The sequence below is a fragment of the Electrona antarctica genome (genome assembly GCF_951216825.1).
Source record: "Electrona antarctica genome assembly, chromosome: 2".
NCBI lineage: Eukaryota > Metazoa > Chordata > Actinopteri > Myctophiformes > Myctophidae > Electrona > Electrona antarctica.
This window is the reverse complement of record NC_136807.1, coordinates 11,707,644-11,731,439: the sequence shown is the minus strand read 5'-3', so window position 1 is coordinate 11,731,439 and position 23,796 is coordinate 11,707,644. Positions and strand designations below refer to the sequence as shown.

Sequence of the window (23,796 nt, the reverse complement as noted above, 5' to 3'; positions counted from 1 at the left end):
AACTTTGTAAGTAGCACTCTGAAACCAGGGAAGATGGACTCAGGCAGACAAGAAAAACCCCACAAAGCATTTCAGTTGTCTGTTCTGTTAGACAGACAGACTCAACAAATTGCAACACCTCACCTCACACAAGCAAAAATATGTTTTGTTTAGGATCGTTGAATGTGCAGAGAAGAGATAAGCCGCATATAGAACCAGCTGTCTTCTTCTTTACAATGAATGAACCACCCCAAACAAAAAAAATAGGCTACTACAAAATATGACTTATTTTCATATTAAACTCATATATAGCCTATAGTTGTTACTGATATGTGGGGTGTGAATGAGGCATGAGCTGACTGCATGTGTGTGAGAGAGAGACACGAGTCACACGAGTCAGATAATGCTGTATTATGTCCAATTTGAAGCACGGTGAAACAACCTAGATTAATCTAGAAACTATAAAGACACCGGGCGAAAAGTTGGACTTGTGTGACGTGCTGCTGGGGGGGGGGGGGGGGGGGGCACACACACCGCCACCGCGACTTCTTTGTGCTCATTTTCAATGGCCATTGTTTTGGAAAGCTGACAGCGTACGCCGCCCCCATTGGCTGCCTTCGAAGCCAGGAACAAAAGCGACGGCATCTGATTGGTTGACCGCCACAGCAGCTGTTCCCCGCACACCCCCTCACCCCCCCTCCCTCTGCCCAGTGAGAAGTTTCCTTCAAAAGTTTCTCAAAGTTGCTACAGTTTTAGATTAGAATTTAGAAGCGGTGTGTGTAGCCTCTTACAGTGTGCTGAGAGAGAAAACCCACCCGCCGCAAACATGAAGCTCTGTAAAACTTTCTTGGGTAAGTGTTATTTTCATTTTGCTTTTTTCATTCCTCTTCTTTGTCGCCGGTCACTAGTAGTATTAACTGAATTCGGGGGACAGCTGTTATCAGAAAGAGCATCTGGCAGTGCCGGTAGCCTGTTGTTGTATGTGGTTTAGCGTTTAGATTTCATTTCATTTCAACAAGATTTTGTTTGAAACACACTTAATTGTCGGCCTATTTTGAAGCGATTTGTATACATCCACGTACGTGACGTTGAAACGTAAATCTTTGATGAATTGAAAATGGTGGGCAAACAAGTGTAATGCTTTATGGTGTCGTCCACTCACAGTTAACAGTTTTTGTATTTAGTTGTAGCTACTTGAAATATAGGCCTACTGTAATTCTGCAAACTGTTAATAAATCAATAAATCAATCAAAATATCAACTTTATACTGAACTACGAGGCAAAATATTTTAAAGCTATAAAAGTCTGTACGTTAATGTTATTGGTTTGCCTAATTTTTTTTTACGACTTTCAAAAAGTTTAATGCAAAAAAAGTGAAATCTAAATTCTGATTAAAAGACCAACTGCAAAAGTCGCGAGCCTGATTCGTTTAAAAAACTTTGCTTGTTGTATATAGCCAGGCCCAGACAGTTTGTTTTTTAACAGACAAAGGAAAGTTTTGTGTCCATAGGGATTAGTGCGGCTCTTAGCGCTGCAGTGGGTGGACGTCAGGCCGGGGTTCAGGGAATATTAAAAAGTTTTGTGCCAAGAGGAAGGGAGGGAGGGAGGGAGGGAGGAGGGTGTGGGGTGTCTGTCAGACGGCTCCATCTGTTTGTGTGCATGCAGACCTGAGCTGAGTGCCTTCCCTTCCTTCTAGCAGCCTATGTAATATTTATACAGCCGGGCGCATCAGACCACATCCATCTGCACCGGGATGAAAACCAGGAGCTCCAGCTGGTCGCCGGCCAAGTGTATAAGGGCTCTTTAAATATGCAAAGCGACCCGCTGCCCTTTTTAAGTTTTATCTCACACAATTTACGTATAGGCTATACTTTTGCTGTTGCAGCCTATGTGCCTAATCTATGATCTATATGGACTCAATATTACACCAATAATATGGTCAAACATATTAGTTTACAAATGCAATGGGCACAGCACATTTTACTGGGCTATAACTTGCTTCCAAATTGGACCAAATATAGGGCTGGTCATGGATGGATATAATTAGAACTCGATTCAAACTAATTCAAATAGGCCCGCATATTATTTTATATATTAATTAGTAGCCGAACCTCTGTGGTTATTGACAAATAGGCATATTGTGCAGTAAAGCCATATAGAGAATGCATTGGCAGTCATTTGTTTTATTGATTCCGTGTTGAATTGGCACTGACACTGTAAACCATTGTATGAGTCCTCATTATTTTTTGAAGAAAATTAACATTGTTTATAACATTATGCACAATTGGCTAATGATAAGTTAACCACTTAAACATTATAGATCGGCTATTTTAGGCTAATGTTCGCTCCAGAATATGGACGCTAGATGGAGTTCAAGTGATTAATGTCCATTTGCCATTGTCCACAGCCCGCACTGCAGCAACTGTATGAGGTGAATGTTGCATTATATTAATTTGTATTCACAATAATACATTTCTTTAGTGAAGTGTGTTGTGTGATTATGGACCAGTGTTGACCGGCAGGAGCGCAGTAGAGCCGGGGCACTGTCCGTGGTCCTGAAAGTCCTGTCGCACCGGCCCCGGACACTGTCCCTGGTGCTGAAACCGAACAATGTCCGCTTCATGCTGTCACGTTTGGGACCGATCTTTATAGTGGCACGACGGCTGGAAAAATAGTAGGAATTATAACTACTGTCAAAAGATGACAAGAGAGCCCTGCCCCTCAATATGGTGAGGTTGGTTTGTTCTGGTGATGTCACATCGGTGGGGGAGGGGTGAACAATAGTCGGTGGAACGAAAGGTAAGGTAATATTTCTCTTTGACAAAGGCAAATGGGGACGCGTTCAGTGTTTTGAGGTGCCGGTATACATTTATACCATCCGACTATAACGCGTGGAACCGTGCATCGCCTGTAAGGAGCCGGAATATCGCTTTACCGGGGATTATTTTTTTTAACGGCCAATGGAGGAGGTAGGCTACGTGCAAGCCTGTGTAACGTTCAGCCAGAAGTTCGGATATGATCGGGCCCATCTTACTTAAAAAATAACCCAGTCAAATGATTTGTTATAATAGGCATGCAGTTAATCGTCTTGATATATTTAATTACTTAAAGGGGCATTTTAAACAATCCCCGTTATTTTCGTGAGGTCTGTTTGTCAAACGATTTTAGCAGTGTTTTTCTTTTTTTCTTTTTTTTTCCTCTTTTCTTTCGGCGATCATTGTGTTGGTTTCTACAATGGACGGCCGGTGTTCTTTTTTATAGCCTAAGTCTCACAAAAGCAGTCTGAGCATTTAATGATAACATGATAGAGAGAGTATAGATGAATGTGTACTATACCTCTACATTGTTAAATGATGGTCGCCTGATGGCTAAACTATACAGTAGCGGCTCTTATGTAAAAGGGATCAGAAGTCCATTCTAGCGTCGTCCTAGCTGCTCATTGGACGGATAGTCGTTCATAGTATATGCTTGCTTAGGAAAAAGAGACGGGCCTTGTCCTGTTTATTTGTAAGAGCGTTTTAGGCCTCGAAGCCGAGCCTGCATTTTGCGCTGCGTTTTGCACTGTTTACTTTTATATTGTCGGACCAGACTGACATCATGCGTCGTCTGCTTTTCGGTCTACTTTTACACAAATAATCCTGTTCAAGTTGTGGACGCGGGGTTTATTAGGCTATATAAGCCTCCAAAGGAATGTTGATAGAAAGCGGGGGGTTGTTTCATTGGACCATGCAGGGCCACCAATATTCTTACACGGTACTTTATAAAGTCCACCACTTTCTAAAAACTATATCTGAGAGTGTCCAATGGAACTGCAAAAGGGTCCAGTTGGTTCCATTCCACTGATACATGAACACAGGATTTGTTGTATTGCGTTATTTGGAGTGCATGCGGGCTTCAGAAACCACAGTGCTGTGACGTACATAATATAGCACCTTATTAGCAATATACTGCATGTTTTGACATCACCATTTTGCACTTGTTTGCATGAATATGTGTCAGGAACAAAGCAAGTGGGAAATTATGTTTAGGCCTGTATTTAAGTAAAAATGAAAGGCTAATAGTTGCAAATAAGTCTGCACCTTTGTTTATTTGTTTATTTGGATCCCAGCTAGTAGAAGCTACTTTTCCTGTAGTTCAACATGTTCTAAGTGGATCTATGCCATTTTCTTTGTTTGTAGCTAAGGTTTAGTCATGATATCACATTTAAACATGCACCATAAACTGTCCAGCTGTGTTTTTGGAAGCACACAGCATATAGGGTGGCACAGAAATGTGACACCGAAATATCTGCAAACGTAATTTTACCAGAAGCCTATATGAATGTAGAGATTAATATATGAATTCAAGTGAACACTTTTCTAATACACAAACTGCTGTGTGTGACTGTGTGTGTGTGTGCACGTGTGTGTGTGTGTGTGTGTGTGTGTGCGTGCGTGCAAATGATGAGTAGCCCTGATTGATGCCTAGAAGGCTAATTATGTGTGTGCCTGTTTTTGTCATTAAACAGAAAATGAGTTCAGAGGTCAGCTGCTGAACCAGCGGTGGACCAAGGGTGACACAGTCAGCAGCTGGTTGAAGAGGAGCCATCGAATCAAAGTAAGAGTCTGTGTGTCTCTCTCTGTCTCTCTGTCTCTCTCTGTCTCTCTCTGTCTCTCTCTGTCTCTCTCTCTGTCTCTCTCTGTCTCTGTCTCTGTCTCTCTCTGTCTCTCTCTGTCTCTCTGTCTCTCTCTGTCTCTCTCTGTCTCTCTCTGTCTCTCTCTGTCTCTCTCTCTGTCTCTGTCTCTCTCTCTGTCTCTGTCTCTGTCGCTGTCTCTGTCTCTGTCTCTGTCTCTGTCTCTGTCTCTGTCTCTCTCTCTCTCTCTCTCTCTCTCTCTCTCTCTCTCTCTCTCTCTCTCTCTCTCTCTCTCCCTTCCTCTAGAGTGACCACAATGTCAGGACCCAGTATAATAAAATGGCATTGATTCCTCCCATTCATTCAAGTTGTTTATCCATGTCAGAACATTTCAAAACCCAACTCTGGACCTCAAGACACTGGTTGTGATACAGTGTTCATTTGTAACACAGAGAGCATATATACACATGTAACCTATAATGTAACCTATAATTGGCCCTTAGGGGTCCATTATATACACTCTCAGAGTTAAATTAACATTGCATTGAGTTAGATTTGACAGTGCATTAACTCTATGGAAGATATGAAGAGGTGTTTGTGTAATTAAGCCTTGTGTTTTCTGTTGTGCAGATGAGCCAAGACGCAGCAGAAACACGAACGTGGACGCGCTCCAAAGGCACCCGAGGTGATTGGAATACGTTACATACAGTATATGGCAAAACACAATCTAACAAGCTATGCTAAAAGGATGACACAAAAAGCCCTGGGGGCTTGTTTCCATTGTGGTCCTATATATACTGTATGTATCACATAATGTAGCGACATTATGTGATACAATGCAAACTGATATTGACGGCAATCATTAGTTCTGCTTTTAATGACATTCTGACCCCCTTTTTTGCCCTCAGCTGCTTTAGAATTGGCGGGGCAAGACATAAAGCAAGAGTTAAGGTGAGTGACAAACATATGCATATTGCCAATATTTCTCAAGCATGTATGGATTACAGTAAGAACATTGGCTCAAAAACCCTGACATCTGCCTTATCCCCCTTTTTGTGTCCAGTAACAGCTGCCCCACTCCTGGATGCAATGGTAAAGGTCACGTCATTGGAAGATACTCACGCCACAGAAGGTAAGACTCTCAGCACCCCTTCTAATCTGTCTGGATGGATGAAAGTCTGACCGGTCCATTATCTCTGGACAAACACATAACAGCACACAGACTGACCATCTCATATAGAACGGCTATCCTCCCGCAGCACCACACGCCATTACAAGAGCAATCTTATAGTCAGAAAATGTTTTAAAAAGTATGATAAAGTTGTCATCATCCCAGAAGATTACATTATTGGAAAATGTGTATTTATATTGTAACCACGTAAACCCTATATATACTTTGTTGACCGGAGTCCCCCATGAGTCCTCAAATCTCTTCTTGAGGAATGCTTGCATATTTTCACTGAATGTTCAGTTCGCCTATGTTTTACCTATCAATTATGGCATGCCCAGCATAGGCATACTAGGGTTCACGTGGTTAAGAAAGTCTTGAAAGTCAACGTGTGTTTGGTTTCTGTCAGTGTTGATTTTGTCGACTTAATACTGACAAAAAATGTTCGTCGACTACTTTTTTTCACCGATGAAAACTAAATGGAAACTAAATGAAAACTAAGATGACTAAAACTAAGACTAAATAAATTGTCAATTTCATCAACAAATAAAAACTATAGACTAAAATGTTAGGAAGGAACTAGTGGACAAGAGATCCAGTATAAGTCATTTTACACTCGGTTGCATACTGAACGTTGTGAGCTTGTAGATCGGCTATTTTCAGCAAGTGTCAAATCAGTCATTGCGACAGCATCAAGGCCCGCCAAAATGCATTTTAGTCGACTAAATCAACTGTAGATTTAGTCGACTAAAACTAGACTAACACTAAAATATTCCGGGTGACTAAAATGTGACTAAAACTAAATGAGAACTTTTCAAAAGACTATGACTAAAACTAAAATAAAAATTTGCTGTCAAAATCAACACTGGTTTCTTGCCTTCCTCAGTGTACTGGGGTGTCCTATCGTCAAGAAGAGGAAGCTGGAGGAGGCCGAGGCGGAGGAGAACCAGCCCGCCCCAAAGAGGAGCCGGACCCAGCCGCTGAAACTATCCATGGACGAGGGCTTCAACGCAGACAGTGACGGGGGCAGCGAGGCCGAGCAAAAGGAGGAAGTGGAAGAGGACACGAAGGAGAAGAAAAAGAACAACGAGAAAAGCATGGACGAGTCGGTGAAAGGTGAGTGAAGGACACCTATATAATATAACATCTCGGGTTAAGTCAAAGCCGCCGATGATTATTAAGCACTTTAACTGACATCCATAATTTGGGCAAATGTTCAAAATCTTTCAGCATTTTCCCAAATGTTTTCAAAAACATTTAAAACAATTGTAAAAAAAATATAAGAAAAAAAGAACTACTGGAAACATGGGCTGTATAGTCCATTGTAGTCCAGACATTGAGTATGATAATGTCACATTCGTCGAAAACTAGAACAAAAAAATACACTCCAACATAATTTATTCTGTCCTCTCAACTTCATTAAAATAGTATTTGGGTGCAAAGTTGCCCTTCTAAGTAGCTGTAAGGGTTCACAACATAAATAAATGTGTCTGTTATACAAGGTGTTTTCCAACTACAAAACAAAACATGCGATTCATATGCCATTTGTTGTCGTGTATGATGGGTGAGAGTGACGAAGTGGCACCGTTGTTTGTCACTAACCAGCTAATTGCACTCTGTATCCTTAGCGGACTGTTCACCAGTGGAGACAAAAGACACTGAACCATCGTCAGCCCACGAGTCCACCGCGGATGCTACCGAACACAGCAGCCAGGAAGAGGTGGCGAAGACCGAAAGCAACGCCTCCCTGCAGCCCGCCGACCCCACCGGGGCTGAGATCCCTGCAGAGGACACAGAACCGGAGGCGGAGGAGACCCAGAGGACAGAGGAAACGGCGGAGACGGTCACAGAACCGCAGTTCCCCGACGTCCAGGATAGGGAGGACACCGCGAAAGACATGGAGCCGGAGGAAGAGGAGTCGGCCACCGAGGAGGGACCAACGGACATACTGTCAGACGCGCCGTCGGACAGACCGTTGCTGGACGGACTGCTGGACAATGTTGTGGTGGCGGAGGAAACCGAAGTAGAGGACGTGAAAGAGGTGGCACAGGAGGAGGTAGAGGAGGAGGAGGAGGGAGAGGAGGAGGAGGAGGTAGAGGAGGAGGAGGAGGAGGAGGAAATAGAGGAGGCAGAGGAAAAGGGTGAGGTCGAGGACAAGGCAGAAGCAGAGGTGCAGTGCGTGAGCAGCCAGGAGAACTCTGATCACCAGTACTCGAGTGGGGATTACAACAGCCTTCCGGCCAAAGAGGCACTGGAGGGAGAGAGGAGGACGGAGCAGGAGGAAGAGGAGGAGGAGGAAGAGGAGGAGGAGGAAGAGGAGGGGGAAGAGGAAGAAGAAGAAGAAGAAGAAGAGAAGGAGGCCCACCAAGAGATTGATACTCTTCTCACCTCCAGTCCTCCCACTCAGGGATCCGAAGCCGAGGCGTCACTCAGGGAAGAAAGACTCAGCACTCCGATGACCGAGGAAGAGGAGGAAGAGGAGGAGGAGGAGGAGGTGGAGGAAGAGGAGGAGGAGGAGGAGGTGTTGGGAGAAGTACAGAGGCAGGAAAAGGAAGTGGGCGAGGTGGTTGAAGAAGAGGAGGAGGAGGATGAGGAGGAGGAGGAGGAGGATCGGGACTCAAACAAAGCCTCTCCCGCCACAGTGGTCATAGAGGTCCACTCCGAGGAGGAGGAGGACGATGAAGACGAAGAGGAGGAGGACGGGGAAGAGCAGGACTGCGTGTCGGAAGGCTCCGGGGTGACCGACGACTCGGCGGACTGGGACATGACGCGGGGGAACCTGGGGCTGCTGGAGCAGGCCATCGCCATGAAGGCGGAGGAGGTGAGGGAGCCGCAGGACGTGCGCCGCTCGCCCGACTACCAGCCCTACCACAGTCCCAGCGAGAGGACTCCCGGCAAGACCGCCGACGGCGTCACAGTGTCGCGCCGCAGTGGAAACTACAGCAAAGGTTGGGCTGCATTCATTCATTCATTCATTCATTCATTCATTTAAAACGCCTTTGGCCTGGCGGAGACAATAATAATACTATTAGTGTTATTATAAAATACCGTGTTTCCCCTAGCCAGAAGCTGATAGTGTGGGGCGGGAGCTTACACGCATGCACACGCGTGTCTTTTGCAGCCTTTTTTTGGCCTATTCGCCGCCGCCTACCTAAGATCATACTGTGGTGGCTAGTCCTAGTCATGATTGTGTGGTGGCCCGCCACACAATAATGCATATAGGGGAAACACTGAATGAATGTACTTGCACTAGCAGAGCTAATAACGATGTTATTTTCACATGGCGATGATGGCGGCATGATGTTCTCGTCATGCCGTTGTGTGAAAAGAACATTGACGGCGCATTCCTGTCACAAAGTGTGTGACTTACAGTAGCCTGTATACAGTAGTATACAGTAGTATAATACTGGTAGCTGTCTAAAGCCATGTCCTTCTTTTTCCAGAGAAGAAAGAAATCAAGTGCCCGACACCATGCTGCGATGGGACAGGCCACGTGACTGGACTGTACCCCCACCACCGGAGTCTCTCTGGATGTCCTCACAAAGATCGAATCCCACCTGAGAGTGAGTAGCACATGCACCTGACTCACAAAGTACCAATGGACCAACTTAACCCATTCTGGATGGGAACCCCTTTTAGCTTGTAGGTCTGCTATTTTTGAAAAATCTTGAAAATGTGGCGCAAATCTTTGAATATATATTCTTTCAGAGCGAACGTTTTTAACTCAAATCTTTGCTTCTGGAGGGTCCCTGGAACGATATATTTTCAGATGAGGGTCGGTGGCCAATTACAATTATATCTTTGGGGTTCCTTGACATGAAAATGTTTGAGAACCACTGACAAAGAAACATGTTTTTTTTCCGAAAACTGTCAGGATTTAGAAAACATTTGTAGAATCGTCCTCAGGTCTAAACAGAGATGTCAAAAGATCTCACCACCCTCTCTCTCTCTCTCTCTCTCTCTCTCTCTCTCTCTCTCTGTGTCTCTCTCTCTGTTTCTCTCTCTAGTCTTGGCCATGCATGAGAACGTGTTGAAGTGTCCTACTCCCGGTTGCACGGGGCAAGGCCATGTCAACAGTAACCGAAACACACATCGCAGGTGAGTCATATCATTCCCCAAGGGATGTCTGTATAATATACTGTATAATATCAGTGACAGAGTGACAAGAAAGAAAAGAAAGATGAGGTCATTGGTCTTGATTGAATGCATATAGAAAACAAAACCAAATGAATGAAACGCACATTCAAGGACGTTGTTAACTATATCTTCACACAGCGGCCATTTTGCTCTCACGTCATATTTAGCCTACGGGTTGAGAAGAAATGCCACCCGGTGTGGCATTATTTCAGTAGCTTAATAGTAAAATGGCCGGTGTGTGAATATGGTGAATTCATTGTTCCCACTTTGATTCAAAACTGAGTCTCCAACGCGGGATACTAAACCCACCCCACTTCTTGGCCAAAGGAGTTATTAGCCTTCAGACAGGGCTATTCTTCATTGGTAGCCAGGCAGGCAGGCAGGCAGGCAGGCAGGCAGGCACGCACGCACGCACGCACGCACGCACGCACGCACGCACGCACGCACGCACGCACGCACGCACGCACACACACACACACACACACACACACACACACACACACACACACATGCCACCAATCAAAGAACTATGAAACACATACTAGCAGGGGATGAGGCATATATGTTGGGTTTCAAGAGTTGGTGTTTCATTTGTTAATTGAAGATGCCATGCATCATGCATATATTTATGTCTCTGGTGTCCTGTCAGTCTGTCAGGCTGTCCCATTGCAGCAGCAGCCAAACTGAACAAGACCTACGACAACAAGCAGGTTCTCCCTCAATCATCAGCCAGCGAACCCTCTACTGGCAACTCTGACCGAGTGCTCAGGTAAGACACTTATTATTATTATTAATAATATCTACAATTTTATAATGATAAAAGTGAACATTTGGCTCATTTTGACTCTGTGTCAAATGTTATTTCAATGTCTAGGAATGCTTAGAGGTCTTGGAGTTTAGTCCTCTACACACCACACATCCTTTTTCACGGATAACTAGCCTGAGTGCCTTATTTAATGTCTTTGAGGCAGGTACTGAAGAGAAAACACTCTTTTTAAAATCCTTTTCTATTTTTAATGTGAAAACGTGAATTCCCTCCCTCTTACATTCAATTCAATTCAGTTCCAGTTTCCACTAGCAGGAAGAATAGAGTGCCGAATAGAGTGCCGAAGTCACTCATTCATCCCCTGATTGACGGAAGTAATTTGTCTATTTGGGTCATCTTAAAATCGTCTCATATAAGAATTGTTGTCCAAAAATTGTCCCGGTGATATTGTCAGGGGCTTGGCTCTGTATCGTTTACGATAGTCACTCATATGATACAGTCTGTTTCTGGTCAAAATGTAACTAATTCGGCGGCAGTAACATTAGCATTTTTTTGCAGTCAGTTGATGCTTCATATGCATATGAGTCAAACCGCCATGCTCATTTGTATATTTTTGGAAGACATTTCTTATTTGACACGATATTAAACAAGTCTATGGGAATTCTGAATGGGGAAGAAAAAAAGCGGGACCCAGGTATAGGATTCGTAAAGTACGTCAGACTTCGGTGCTCTATACAGAACATCTTTCTTTCTCTTTCCAGGCCAATGTGTTTTGTGAAGCAGTTGGAGATTCCCCAGTATGGCAGCTACGGGCCCAACATGGTGCCAGCCACACCACGTGCCAACCTGGCCAAGGAACTGGAGAAGTACTCCAAGGTCTCCTTTGACTATGCAAGCTTTGACGTCCAGGTGTTTGGTAAGCGCATGCTTGTTCCGAAGACACCCAGCACCAGTGAAACCTCGCCCAAAGCCTTCAAATGTAAGAGTCTGCCTTACAGTGATCTCCCAGATGCACAGTTCATTTGTCATTTGAAGGATTTTACTGTTAGCAGTAGTCGTTAGCATAGTTTAATAGTACTGATATTTTACTGTTAGACAGATATTAGGTTCTTAGCTTATACTTATGATTCTTGATGACTATATTTTATGCATTTGATGTATTACTATGTGGTGTTCTTGTTTACTGTAAATCGCTCTGGATTAAGAGCGTCTGCTAAATTGTTAGCACGTAATTACAGTGCTACACTTCCTTTAGTGGCACATTGGATGAATGTGTCCTTTTAAATTATGCCATTATCATTCAAATCATGGCACATTGGTCATAATTTAATGATGATGGCATCATTTAAAAGGACCCATTCATCCAATGTGCCACTAAAGGAAGTGTAGCACTGTAATTACGTGCTAACAATTTAGCAGATGCTCTGATATGATAACAATAATATTTCAAGTTAAAGCATTCTTTCGCGAAGCATAATCTGACGAAAGTCTCCCCCCCTCTGCTCTCTCTCTCACTGCCGTTGACCCCTCTAGCCAAACCATTCCCAAAGGCCCCGTCCCCCAGCCACAGTCTGTCTGGGGGTTACGCAAAAAGCAGCTCGTCCACCTCATCTTCTAGCGGCTACGACTACAGCCACGACGCCGAGGCGGCTCACATGGCCGCCACCGCCATCCTCAACCTGTCCACACGCTGCTGGGAAAGACCCGAGAACCTCAGCACCAAGGAGAGAGAACCCAGCGCGACGGTAAGACCTCTAGCCCTGGCTTTGCTTTACCTAGCCAGTAGCATAGCAGTAGTACAGCCAGCTACTGTAGCTTATACTATAGCTTTAAGTGCCAATGCAGAGTTTATTTGATGCATTTAAAGTTATAGTGCAGGCATTTTGAGAAATTCCCCCGAACAAAATGTAACAGAAACGGTTTCAACTGTTTTTGTTTCATAAATATGTTAGTAAGATCATATCAAAAGTCCTAAGAAATCCCAGTGGTGGAACATATTGAAAAATGCTAAAATAAAAATAGATGATGGTACCATTAACAACCTATATAAGGCAACATTTTCAAAATTTCATTCTGCTTTAAGTAGCATGTAATATGTCAAACTAGGGGGATTTCATGATTCTGGATCCATTGCAAGCATTTGTTTTGTGCGAAAAACACTCCTTGGGCTAAAAACGACCATAGCAGTCATCACAAAACAAAAAACAGTTCAAAGAGTTTCTGTTGCAATTTGTTTTAGGTTTATCCCCTTTTCTTGCCACAAAATGCCTGCACTATTATCCCTTCACGGTGTGACTTTATGGTAAGACCTTTTACACTCACACATGAAACTACTGTGTTGATTGCAGCAGCCGGAATCGTCGGACATCGAGGTGGACGAGAACGGAACCTTGGACCTGAGCATGAAGAGGACCAAGCCGGAGGACATGCAGTCTCCGGAGCCTTCGTCATCCTCCTCCACCTCCTCCCAGCACGCAGTCGGAGGCACGTCCTTTCAGGGCCACGCCCCGGTGGAGTGGGAGGAGCCTCTGGACTTCACCAAGCCCGGCGGAGCCAAGGAGGAGGAACAGGATGAGGTAAACATAATGATTTGCATATTTATGGCGCTTTTCTATGCACTACGTCAGTTGTGTGGGAGACTTTGACCATGGAGAGGGCCACTGTATTTCCACACTCACTCCAGAGGGCCACTGTATTTCCACACTCACTCCAGAAGGCCACTGTATTTCCACACTCACTCCAGAGGGCCACTGTATTTCTACACTCACTCCAGAGGGCCACTGTATTTCTACACTCACTCCAGAGGTCCACTGTATTTCTACACTCACTCCAGAGGGCCACTGTATTTCCACACTCACTCCAGAGGGCCACTGTATTTCCACACTCACTCCAGAGGGCCACTGTATTTCCACACTCACTCCAGAGGGCCACTATATTTCCACACTCACTCCAGAGGGCCACTGTATTTCCACACTCACTCCAGAGGGCCACCTTGTTACTGTCTTAGCAAAAACAGCCAATCTACAAGCTCAAAACGTGTCGCTCTGCAACGCGTTTTGAGCTTGTATAGATCACCTATTTTTGTTATATTTGAATTGGAATACAAAACAAATACATTGGTCATAAAAAAAGACAATAACATTTTAATACTATACTCATTAATCAAAAATAGACGATCTACAAGCTCACTATGCACTGCACCACGATGCATTGTGAGCTTGTAGATCTGCTATTTCCAAAAGATTTGTATACATTTTAAACTTGAAACGGTACACTATGGATAGTGAGTACTTTCTACTTTTGGTACTTGAAGTTGATTCCAACACATTTATACATAGAGTATACAGTCCCCTCCATAACAATAAGTGTGCTTCTTTGGTGCCCCAGATGGAGTATACAGTCCCCTCCATAACAATAAGTGTGCTTCTTTGGTGCCCCAGATGGAGTATACAGTCCCCTCCATAACAATAAGTGTGCTTCTTTGGTGCCCCAGATGGAGTATACAGTCCCCTCTATAACCATAAGTGTGCTTCTTTGGTGCCCCAGATGGAGTATACAGTCCCCTCCATAACAATAAGCCTGCTTCTTTGGTGCCCCAGATGGAGTATACAGTCCCCTCCATAACAATAAGTGTGCTTCTTTGGTGCCCCAGATGGAGTATACAGTCCCCTCCTACACGTCCTCCGACGCGGAAGACGAGTATCCAGCTCAGGACAACCTGGAGGACAGGAAGTACCCCGGTGAGGTGACGACCAGCAGCTTCAAGGTCAAGTTCAGCCCAAAAGACCTCAAGAAAGAGGTTCTCATGTAAGTCACAACTTCTTGCATGGCTGGGATCATACACCTGATGTCGAAGTTTGCCTTGCAAATGATTTGCAATACAGCTGAGAAATAATTTGGATTTCACGTGCAAATTAGCTTATATTTAGTTTTTACCTCATTTTGTGTTCATCGGTGAATCAAAGTTGTACAGACAAAAATTACGTTGTTACGGCATGTTAAAGTCAATAAAACCCCTTAGTGTCAATGCGTTGGCGCTAAGGGGTGCTCATATTTTTGGATTGTGGGCCTGCTGAATGACTGGGGATGTACGTTAATGTACGAAAATGTATTTTTTCCAGATGTCCCACACCCGGCTGTGATGGCAGCGGACACATCACAGGGAACTATGCATCCCATCGCAGGTATTTTATATGAAAAGCTGGACTGGAACTGGAACTGAAACAATGTCGATCTATACCTCTGAACTGTAGCCCAACTGCCATTCGTCGTTCTTGTGTGCTTTTCTTTGTTTGCATGGCAACTGTTATGCAAATCTGAACACAAACATAATTGAATCCATGCACTCCCTTGTCTCTCACTGTATTTACTATTAATCTCGGATTAATAGTAATATTCTAATCTCATCTAATATTCATGATTTAGATCAAATTTGCTGGCCTTTCTTTATTCTTAATCTTTCCTTCTTTCTCTGTATCTGCCACCTTCTTTTCTCTCTCTCTCTCCTCAATTCTCCTCTTTTCAACCTGCTCTTCTTTTCGATATCGTGTAGCCTGTCTGGCTGTCCTCTCGCTGACAAATCACTTCGGACTCTCATGGCTGCCCACACTGCTGAACTTAAGTATGTGTTTTCACCTCCTATTTCCCCTACCTACAGTATACTGTCACTGCCCCCTGCTGGGAAGATTAGCTACAGCTTTTCTGTGTGTGTGCGTCCCTTTTATTTCCCTTTATTTGCCCTATGTTGGGATTCCAAAATGGCTTTGATTTATCTTTTTTCTCCCCATCCCCATCCCTACTTTTTGCAATGCACAGTGAACAAAATATCAATGCAATCACTGTTTAAAAGGGGTCTACGAAAGGGCCTTTCTGTGTGGAGTTTGCATGTTCTCCCCGTGTCCCCTAGGGTAGGTACCCTCACAAAAAACATGCAGTAATCCTGGTCTCTAAACTGCCTCCCCCTGGCCAGCCGGGGCGCCTGATGGAGGGGAAAGGAACTGGTTGGAATAACGTGTTCCTTCCACCCGCTACGTCCAACCAGGGAAACTCCCCCCTGTCAGGTGTAAAGGAGCAACTTGGACACTCAGGCATGAAGGAAGCATGAGTTCAAGTCCGTTGCTCTCCCCATGTCCCCCATATATGGGGACTAGGTTGGCGGAGGGTGTGTAGAGCCCAGGATCACATTAGATAATTGACACAGGGGTGAAAAATGGGTTACAAATCGTGGGATAAAAATAAAAAAAAAAAAAAAAAAAAGGGGTCTAAATGGGACATAGTCACATAGACATGGGTTATGGTTGTCTGTGGACTGTAGACGTTCTCTAAAACAGTGGTTCCCAAACGTTTCAGGCCTAGACGCAAAATAATGTTTTTTTAAATTGTTTTGAAATAATAACAATTTAAAACCAAATATATAGGAAACCAAAAAAATAAATAAGGGACCCATAAAATTGTGTCCGTTACCCACAAATGGGAAACCCACAGTTTGGGAAACGTTTGGGAAACGTCTTCAGTACAATGGACCGTTTGTATTAATTAGTGTATGAATTGGTGGGTTATAGAACCCTTCTATTCTGTTCCAAACAAACAAACAAAAAGTAAATGTACTACTTTAAGTTAGAAACAAATTAATACTTACATTTCTAAAGTATATTTTTTACTACCTACTTCATCATATATCATGTACTTATTAGGTTTGTTTTTCGGATTGTTGTCCTAGGTGTCCGACTCCAAGCTGTGATGGTTCAGGTCACATCACTGGGAACTACGCCTCCCACAGAAGGTACGCACGCACACGCACGTCACACCACAGTCACACCACAGTCACACCACAAGGCACTGTAGATTTCGTCGACTAATAACATGACGAAAGATGTTTGTCGACTACCTTTTTTCCCTGCAGAAAACTAAATGGAAACTAAATTAAAACAAAGCTATGATGACTAAAACTGAGACTAAATATACTGACAATTTCGTCAAGAAATACAAACTAGACTAAAATGTTAGGAAGGGACTAGTGGAGAAGAGATCCAGTATAAGTCATTTTACACTTGGCTGCATGCTGAAAATAGCAGATCTACAAGCTCACAACGCGTCGCAGCGCGACGTCCGCTTGTAGATCGGCTATTTTCAGCAAGTGTAGAAATCTGTCACTACGACGGCATCAAATACATTTTAGTCGACTAAATCAACTGTAGATTTTGTTGACTAAAATCTTATGATATTTAGTCAACTAAAACTAGACTAACACAAACATTCCAGCTGGTCAACACTGCCTGCCACACTGTCACCTGTCACATTCATCTAAAAATACTCGTGGGGAAACGTTTTAAAATGTTTCAAATACTGTGGATGCAATGTTGTTTTTATTAATCGTTTTCATGAATATGTTCTCTACATACCCTTTAAGATCAAACGAATACACAGTAAAAATATCAGTGTCAATTGAGTACAAATGTATAATCACACTTCCACACTCTTGCACATGTTACAAATGGATAAAAAGGATTTTACCAAGTCATGTCAAGTGCTAACAATGTACTCGTATATTTAATATTGACAGTGGTTTTCTGTTGCATTACATTTTCTGATGTTATTTTTAGAACATTAACCAGGCTACCATTTGTTCATTCTTTAACTGCCGAATATGCGATATCCCGTATTTCAAATTAGACCCGAAATTAGACCCAAATTAGAACCAACCAGTAGTCCTGTACCGGTTGCTAGGCAACACCGTCATCACCCCCAGCACCAGGAGTTTTGTGCACCAGGTGGCAGTCAAAGTTAAGTACTCGCTAAGAGCTCGGTCTAGTCGTCACCAACATTGCTTTGATTTTCCCCATGGCAGTCTTTCTGGATGTCCGCGGGCCAAAAAGGGAGGGATCAAATTCACTCCCTGCAAGGATGACAAAGAAGACTCTGAACTGCTGAGGTCAGCACTCTTGTATGTACATTTATGGTTCAAAGGACACAAGTACACACATGCACGCGCGCACGTGCGCACACACACACACACACACACACACACACACACACACACACACACACACACACACACACACACACACACACACACACACACACACACACACACACACACACACACACACACATTCACATTTCTGCTATACCCTGCTGCTTGTCTATGTTTCTATTACGAAGATGATTTGCAATTCGCTTGTTTTAACAGCCTCACTCTTTCTTTGTGTGCCTTCGCCAGGTGTCCAGTGCCAGGCTGCGACAGCCTGGGCCACATCAGCGGGAAGTACGCCACCCACCGCAGTGCCTACGGCTGTCCCCTGGCTGCCCGCAGGCAGAAGGAGGGCCTTCTGAACGGCACGCCTTTCTCCTGGAAAGCCTTCAAGACGGAGGGGCCGACCTGCCCCACGATGGGCTGCGACGGCTCCGGTCACGCCAACGGAAGCTTCCTCACACACCGCAGGTACCACTCTCAGCCCAGCAATAATGGAACTATAGCCTATAATTCAAACGTGAGGATGTGGCATACCGGTCAGTGTCAAGGTGTACACAATAGAATCCTCAGTGTTAAAAATGGTTAACACTGAGGATTTTACCATGCAGTAACTCGTGAGATGATGATAGTTATTCATTTTGCACATTCAGTTTAGCATATCTCTGCTGTCGGGGAGAACCCACCTAACTCCAAAATGTTCATTTTTCAGGAAATAAAAAATATAAATATTTCAGGAAATGAAGAAAACCTTATTTTAAAACAATGCAATACTGCCTGATCAACCGTTAATAGGTTTTTTCTGTAGTGCTTTTTAATACTTTTCATTGGTTCAATGTTTGATTAACCAACACACAGACGTAAAGGGTGTTCAATAGCATTGATGACTAGCATTGGCTTACTCCTCTGCGAAGAGAAAAGCCTGGTGGTCACAACCTAAGGCAGAGACGCTATCGGCGGAAGTGTCTGACCGGAACATCCGTCAGATGTATTTCCCCCGGATACGATATTTTTCCAATCACAACATACACGGAGAAAGTAAACTGATTTGTAAAGCATCAACGTCATTTGAGCGGTACTTCCGCCAAAATCCCGCAACTTCCGCCCCAAATAAATGATAGTGTCTATACAGCGTAGGTCTTGCCCAGCGTGGTGGTTTCCTCCCGACAGCGACAAATTATGTTTAGCATTTACCAATGTACACACACACACACACACACACACACACACACACACACACACACACACACACACACACACACACACACACACACACAAAAACGCAATAATATTGTTTGAATGTGGGTCTGATACATCATGTTCTCTCCTTCTTTCTCCACCAGTCTTTCGGGTTGTCCAAGAACGACAGCCAACAAGAAGAGAGTCAAGCTCCCCGGAGACGAATACCTCACAGCGAAGTTCCGGGCTAGTGATGGTAAGAGATTGAAACAGACGTCCTCTGTGTGTCCACTCAAATCAATATGATAGGATAGGAGGTCACCGGATAGATATGAAAAACAAACCATTATCCAGGCTAGTGTTGATTAGGGGTGGGACAATACGGGTAGCTCACGATTGATATGTGGCCCTCGATAACGATAATATCGGAGTAAATCGGCTCTATAGCACCACCTAGTGTCTACAGTATGTGTGCACGCCACTGATACAAGCACATACAAGGTGTGGTATTGCAATATATTGCAATTAATATCGATATTTTGGCACATCCCTAGTGTTGATGGAAATCAGAACATGCTGGTTACGAGTCACGACATTCTTAATCATTTGTAATCGGAGGTTAAATAAATAATTGCACTCTTGACTCAGTGTGAGACCTTTTTAGTCACGAGGGAGTGTTGGTTGGTGACTGCCAGTAATGTCTGTTCTCTAACGTGTTAACGGTTCTTGTTCAGTTCTGGACAACGACGAGGACATCCAGCAGCTCAACAAGGAGATCAACGACCTCAGTGAGTCTAACAACGAGATGGAGTCGGACATGATGAACCTGCACACCCAGGTGAGTCTCTCCATCTAAGTAATCTCTCCTTTTTGTCCCTGGTTTTACTTACCTTTATAGTAGACAGGAGGCGCCTCTTTTAGGTAGCATTATGATGGCCTTTATGGCCTGAGTCCTTTTGTGTATGTACAATGTCTGTACAGTCTGGGGAAAACAGGAATGTGTTTGTATTGATGTATTGAATGATGGATATACACTGAGACATGTGTGAACTACTATTGTCACTGTCACCTGACAGTGACATTGATTGGGGACTGATGGTGGATGGGCCACAGGTGTAGTGTGTCACACTGCATATAAAAGAGTATTGTCTACACATTGTGTTAAGGTTTGAGGAAGAGCTTCGGCTCGAAACGTTACCACTTGTGACAACTGAAGTCACGCCATCACTCTTGTTAACATGCTGTTACAGAGTTTACAAACACTGTGTTCATTTAATTCAGAAAGAAACATACGTACTGGTCCAAATGGACATAAACACTTTCAGAATTAAATGAACACTGGTCCCACTTAGTTGAATTTTACAGATTCTCAAGGAAAATGGAGCATTTTTATTTTTAAACACAAGATGTTAACCAAGTAGTTCCTGCATCTATATAAAAAAATAAATCTCTGTCTCATGTCTCATCATTAGCAAAAGTGAATTATTTTCTTTTTTCCTCACTGATTTATTGCCACATATTTGGACACGGGAGACATATCTCTGTCTCCCGTGGTCAGCACATTGGTGTGCGCTCCTACCTCTTTGTCACATATTAACATGGCTGGCTGCTTACTGACTGGTGTGTGTGTATGTGTGTGTGTGTGTGTGTCTATGCTCCAGATCTCATCCATGGAGAAGAATCTGAAGAGCATGGAGGAGGAGAACAAGCATATTGAGGAGAGGAATGAGGCCTTGTTCGTGGAACTGTCTGGTTTGAGCCAGGCTCTGATCCGCAGTTTGGCCAACATCCGTCTCCCCTCCATGGTGAGTTACAACGCACGCACGCACGCACGCACGCACGCACGCACGCACGCACGCACGCACACACACGCACACACACACACACACACACACACACACACGCATAATAGTAGTAATAACAGTTCAGTCAGACAACTCACGAATAGATTTACCAATATTTATTACAGAATGAGTAATGAGTGTGCATATGATATTTGACTTGGCGTTCGGCTCTGCTTGATTTCTCCCTGCTCGGCAAGATTAAGCAACAACATAAACATTAAGAGCAGGGAGATAGATATACAATAACCCCCCATGGGGAACATAAATAGCAGAGCCCACCGGTGGTGCTGGGGTGGTGGTGGGAAAAAACATCACATACAACCAGGGACCATATGCAGAGGAAGGCAGGAAGAGCATGCATACTGGTGAGCTTAAGTAGCCCGCCCAATTGGTCAGCTGACTGCCGCATCGGCGAATGACGTGAGGGACTTGCACACACTTGTACACCCACATAGTAATGCAGCATGTTAACACCCTTGAGTATAGTATGCGCCTTGAGCATGGCATGAACCCCCTCGATTATGTCTGACTGAACTAACTCCGCAAGTCTCATTAGTAGTAGACAGTAATGGTTTTTATTTATTTTTAAAAGTGCTCCTCATCTTCTTCTCAGCAGGAGCCCATGTCGGAGCAGAACTTTGACAGTTACGTGGACACACTGACCCACATGTTCACCAATAAAGACTGCTATCAGAACCCAGAGAACCGCGCTCTGCTGGAGTCAATCAACCAGGCCGTCAAAGGCATCGAGGTGTGAGTGAGTGTACAGCAGTGGTTCTCAGCTAAATGATCGATCGTTAGGAACCAAATGGACGCTTTATATGGGTCTGTAATTAAGAGAGCGTACAAACTCCATTTGTACACACTCAAGAGTTAAATAATTGTCACTGATGATATTACAGTGTAGATTCAATTGCTGTCCCAGATATAAAAAAAAAAAAAAAGAATTGCGTCAATCTGGGGAAACCTTGAAATGATAAAGGTGAGAATCACTGTTCTACAGCAGTATAGGAAGGGAACGGAGAGAACAGCATTCAGGAGAAGAGGAAAAAGAAGAGACGAGAGAGAGAGGCCGTGGAGAGAAATGCCCACTCAATAACTCAATAACACCCTATATTCATCCTTTTTCTTCAACCCACCGCCCCACCACCCCCCCCCCCCCCCCCCCAACTCCCCCCCCCCCACCCCAGCGCTTTGAATACATGATTATTATTATTATTTCGGGAACAAAATCATTGTCTCGTTTTTTTCCCTCACCGTTGTTCCCTCTTTGCATGTTGCTTTGATGATGATGATGATGATGATATGACTGTGAACAGGTGTGAGTATACAGTATGGGTGAATAATATTTTAACTTGGCAATGCACAAGGCAAAGCACGCCGGGGCGATAACTGTGTTGAGGTGAGCGCGGCTGTCTGTCTAACAGGTACGCAGAGCAACGCGCCGCCCAAAGCCTATTTTGTACTTCGCTGCACGAAGGTGTCTCCCACCACCGTAACGTACATAACTGGCTATCGAAGTATAAATTAGGCCGTTGATATAATGGGTACAAAACAATCTTAGAATGCAGTATAAATGACTCGACGACTCGTATAGCCCGAGCTGACCGGAAACGTAGCTAGTGAAAGTATTCCATCTCCATCCAGTAATGTCTTTAGTCTATATGAGCATAGTGGTGTTGCACTTCCAGAACTAGTTTGTAGGAACATTCTTAATATTGATGTGTAACTATTTGAGCCATTTGGGGAAAAAAACAAAAATGTTCGTTATTTAATATGTTATTTATTCATTGTCTGTTGTAATGTTTTCTTTTTTCGTTTTTTTTTTTGCCTATTTATTTATCATGATCTATTTATTGACCTTTCTTATTATTATTTACAAACAAGATGCTACTTAAGAGGTTTTTAAACAGCGAAACAGGAGAAGGGATTTGTTTCCTCTGTGCTGTTGAATAAAGAGGAAATATTTTAAGATATCAACTATAAATTGTTTTATATATCTTATTATTTATTTGAAATATGAGGATCTTTTTACGTGCAAATATTTTGTAACTGACAATTTTTGATAATTTTCTAAAGATTTGTTCTTTTATTTATTTTTTTCCTATTTTCCCCCTTTTGTTTATATGATTTATTTATTTTTTATTTTCACAATCTATTTTGAGATGTCTGCGATGAACTGGGAATAATTTTATGCTGTATATATTTAATATTTATTTGGTGATGAAGAACAAAGTGATGGTGTATATTTATTTTGTATTGTCTATGTGTTACTGATGGCTGTGTATGGTTTAGTCTTTAAGTTGCTCTTGAAATAAAGGAAAACCCATAGTGACCTTGTACGGTAATCCAGTTCTCTGCAGTGTTTGATTTCGTCGACTAAAACTATGACTTTTTTCACTGATGAAAACTAAATGGAAACGAAATGAAAACTATAAGCTATGATGACTTAAAACTATGACTATGACTAAAATGTTAGGGAGGGACTAGTGGACAAGAGATCCAGTATAAGTAAACGACAAGTCGTTTTACACTTGGTTGCATGCTGAAAATAGCTGATCTACAAGCTCACAATGCGTCGCCCTGCGATGCGTTGTGGGCTTGTAGATCGGCTATTTTCAGCCGATCTACCCCTGCTGTAGACCACTGCACTGACTTCCTGGCAGCATTTTGAATTAAATCCTCATATAACCAACTGTTGCCTTCAGTGCAAATAAAGCATAGGCCTAAATTAAACATCAGTTTTCTGCACTTATGGAGCAATCAGTCTCTATAAATGTACATTAAGCTCTATCTATGTTGTCTTTTGTCTATATGAAGTGAATACCGGTAGTTGTCAAATATATATTTTCTTTTATAAAAAGTCTTGATTTTTGACACTATAGTTTGAAATAGGCCTATATGCCCTAATTAAAGGCCGGACGGCACCAATGCAACTAGTCGCAACTCCTTGCAGCAACACAGTTTTAAGGCCAGTCCACACCAATGCACTTGCAACTGCCATTGCAATATAATGGATAATAATGGTTGCAAGTAGTTGCATGTAGCAATCCAAGGAGTTGGATTGATGTGGACTGGCCTAAAAAATACAGTGCCTCAGAGGGGCCACACAGGCACAGTGCCTCAGAGGGGCCACACAGG

General features: G+C 43.4%; 1 protein-coding gene across 1 annotated transcript; it reads left to right on the top strand.

The window, feature by feature from the left end:
* Window positions 1-805: 805 nt before the first annotated feature.
* On the top strand, window positions 806-21,560 carry myt1a (myelin transcription factor 1a; the record flags this gene model as incomplete). The annotated part of the gene is made up of 24 exons (XM_079513703.1): window positions 806-830; window positions 4,487-4,575; window positions 5,222-5,276; window positions 5,500-5,542; window positions 5,655-5,723; window positions 6,646-6,875; window positions 7,388-7,815; window positions 7,918-8,707; window positions 9,203-9,322; window positions 9,767-9,857; window positions 10,546-10,665; window positions 11,424-11,641; window positions 12,196-12,407; window positions 13,014-13,238; window positions 14,315-14,469; window positions 14,784-14,846; window positions 15,215-15,283; window positions 16,382-16,444; window positions 17,510-17,593; window positions 17,882-18,103; window positions 18,976-19,067; window positions 19,546-19,649; window positions 20,473-20,616; window positions 21,269-21,560. 24 exons carry the CDS (start codon window positions 806-808, stop codon window positions 21,410-21,412), a joined length of 3,855 nt encoding a protein of 1,284 aa, XP_079369829.1. The 3' UTR covers window positions 21,413-21,560.
* Between the last annotated feature and the right edge of the window lie 2,236 nt (window positions 21,561-23,796).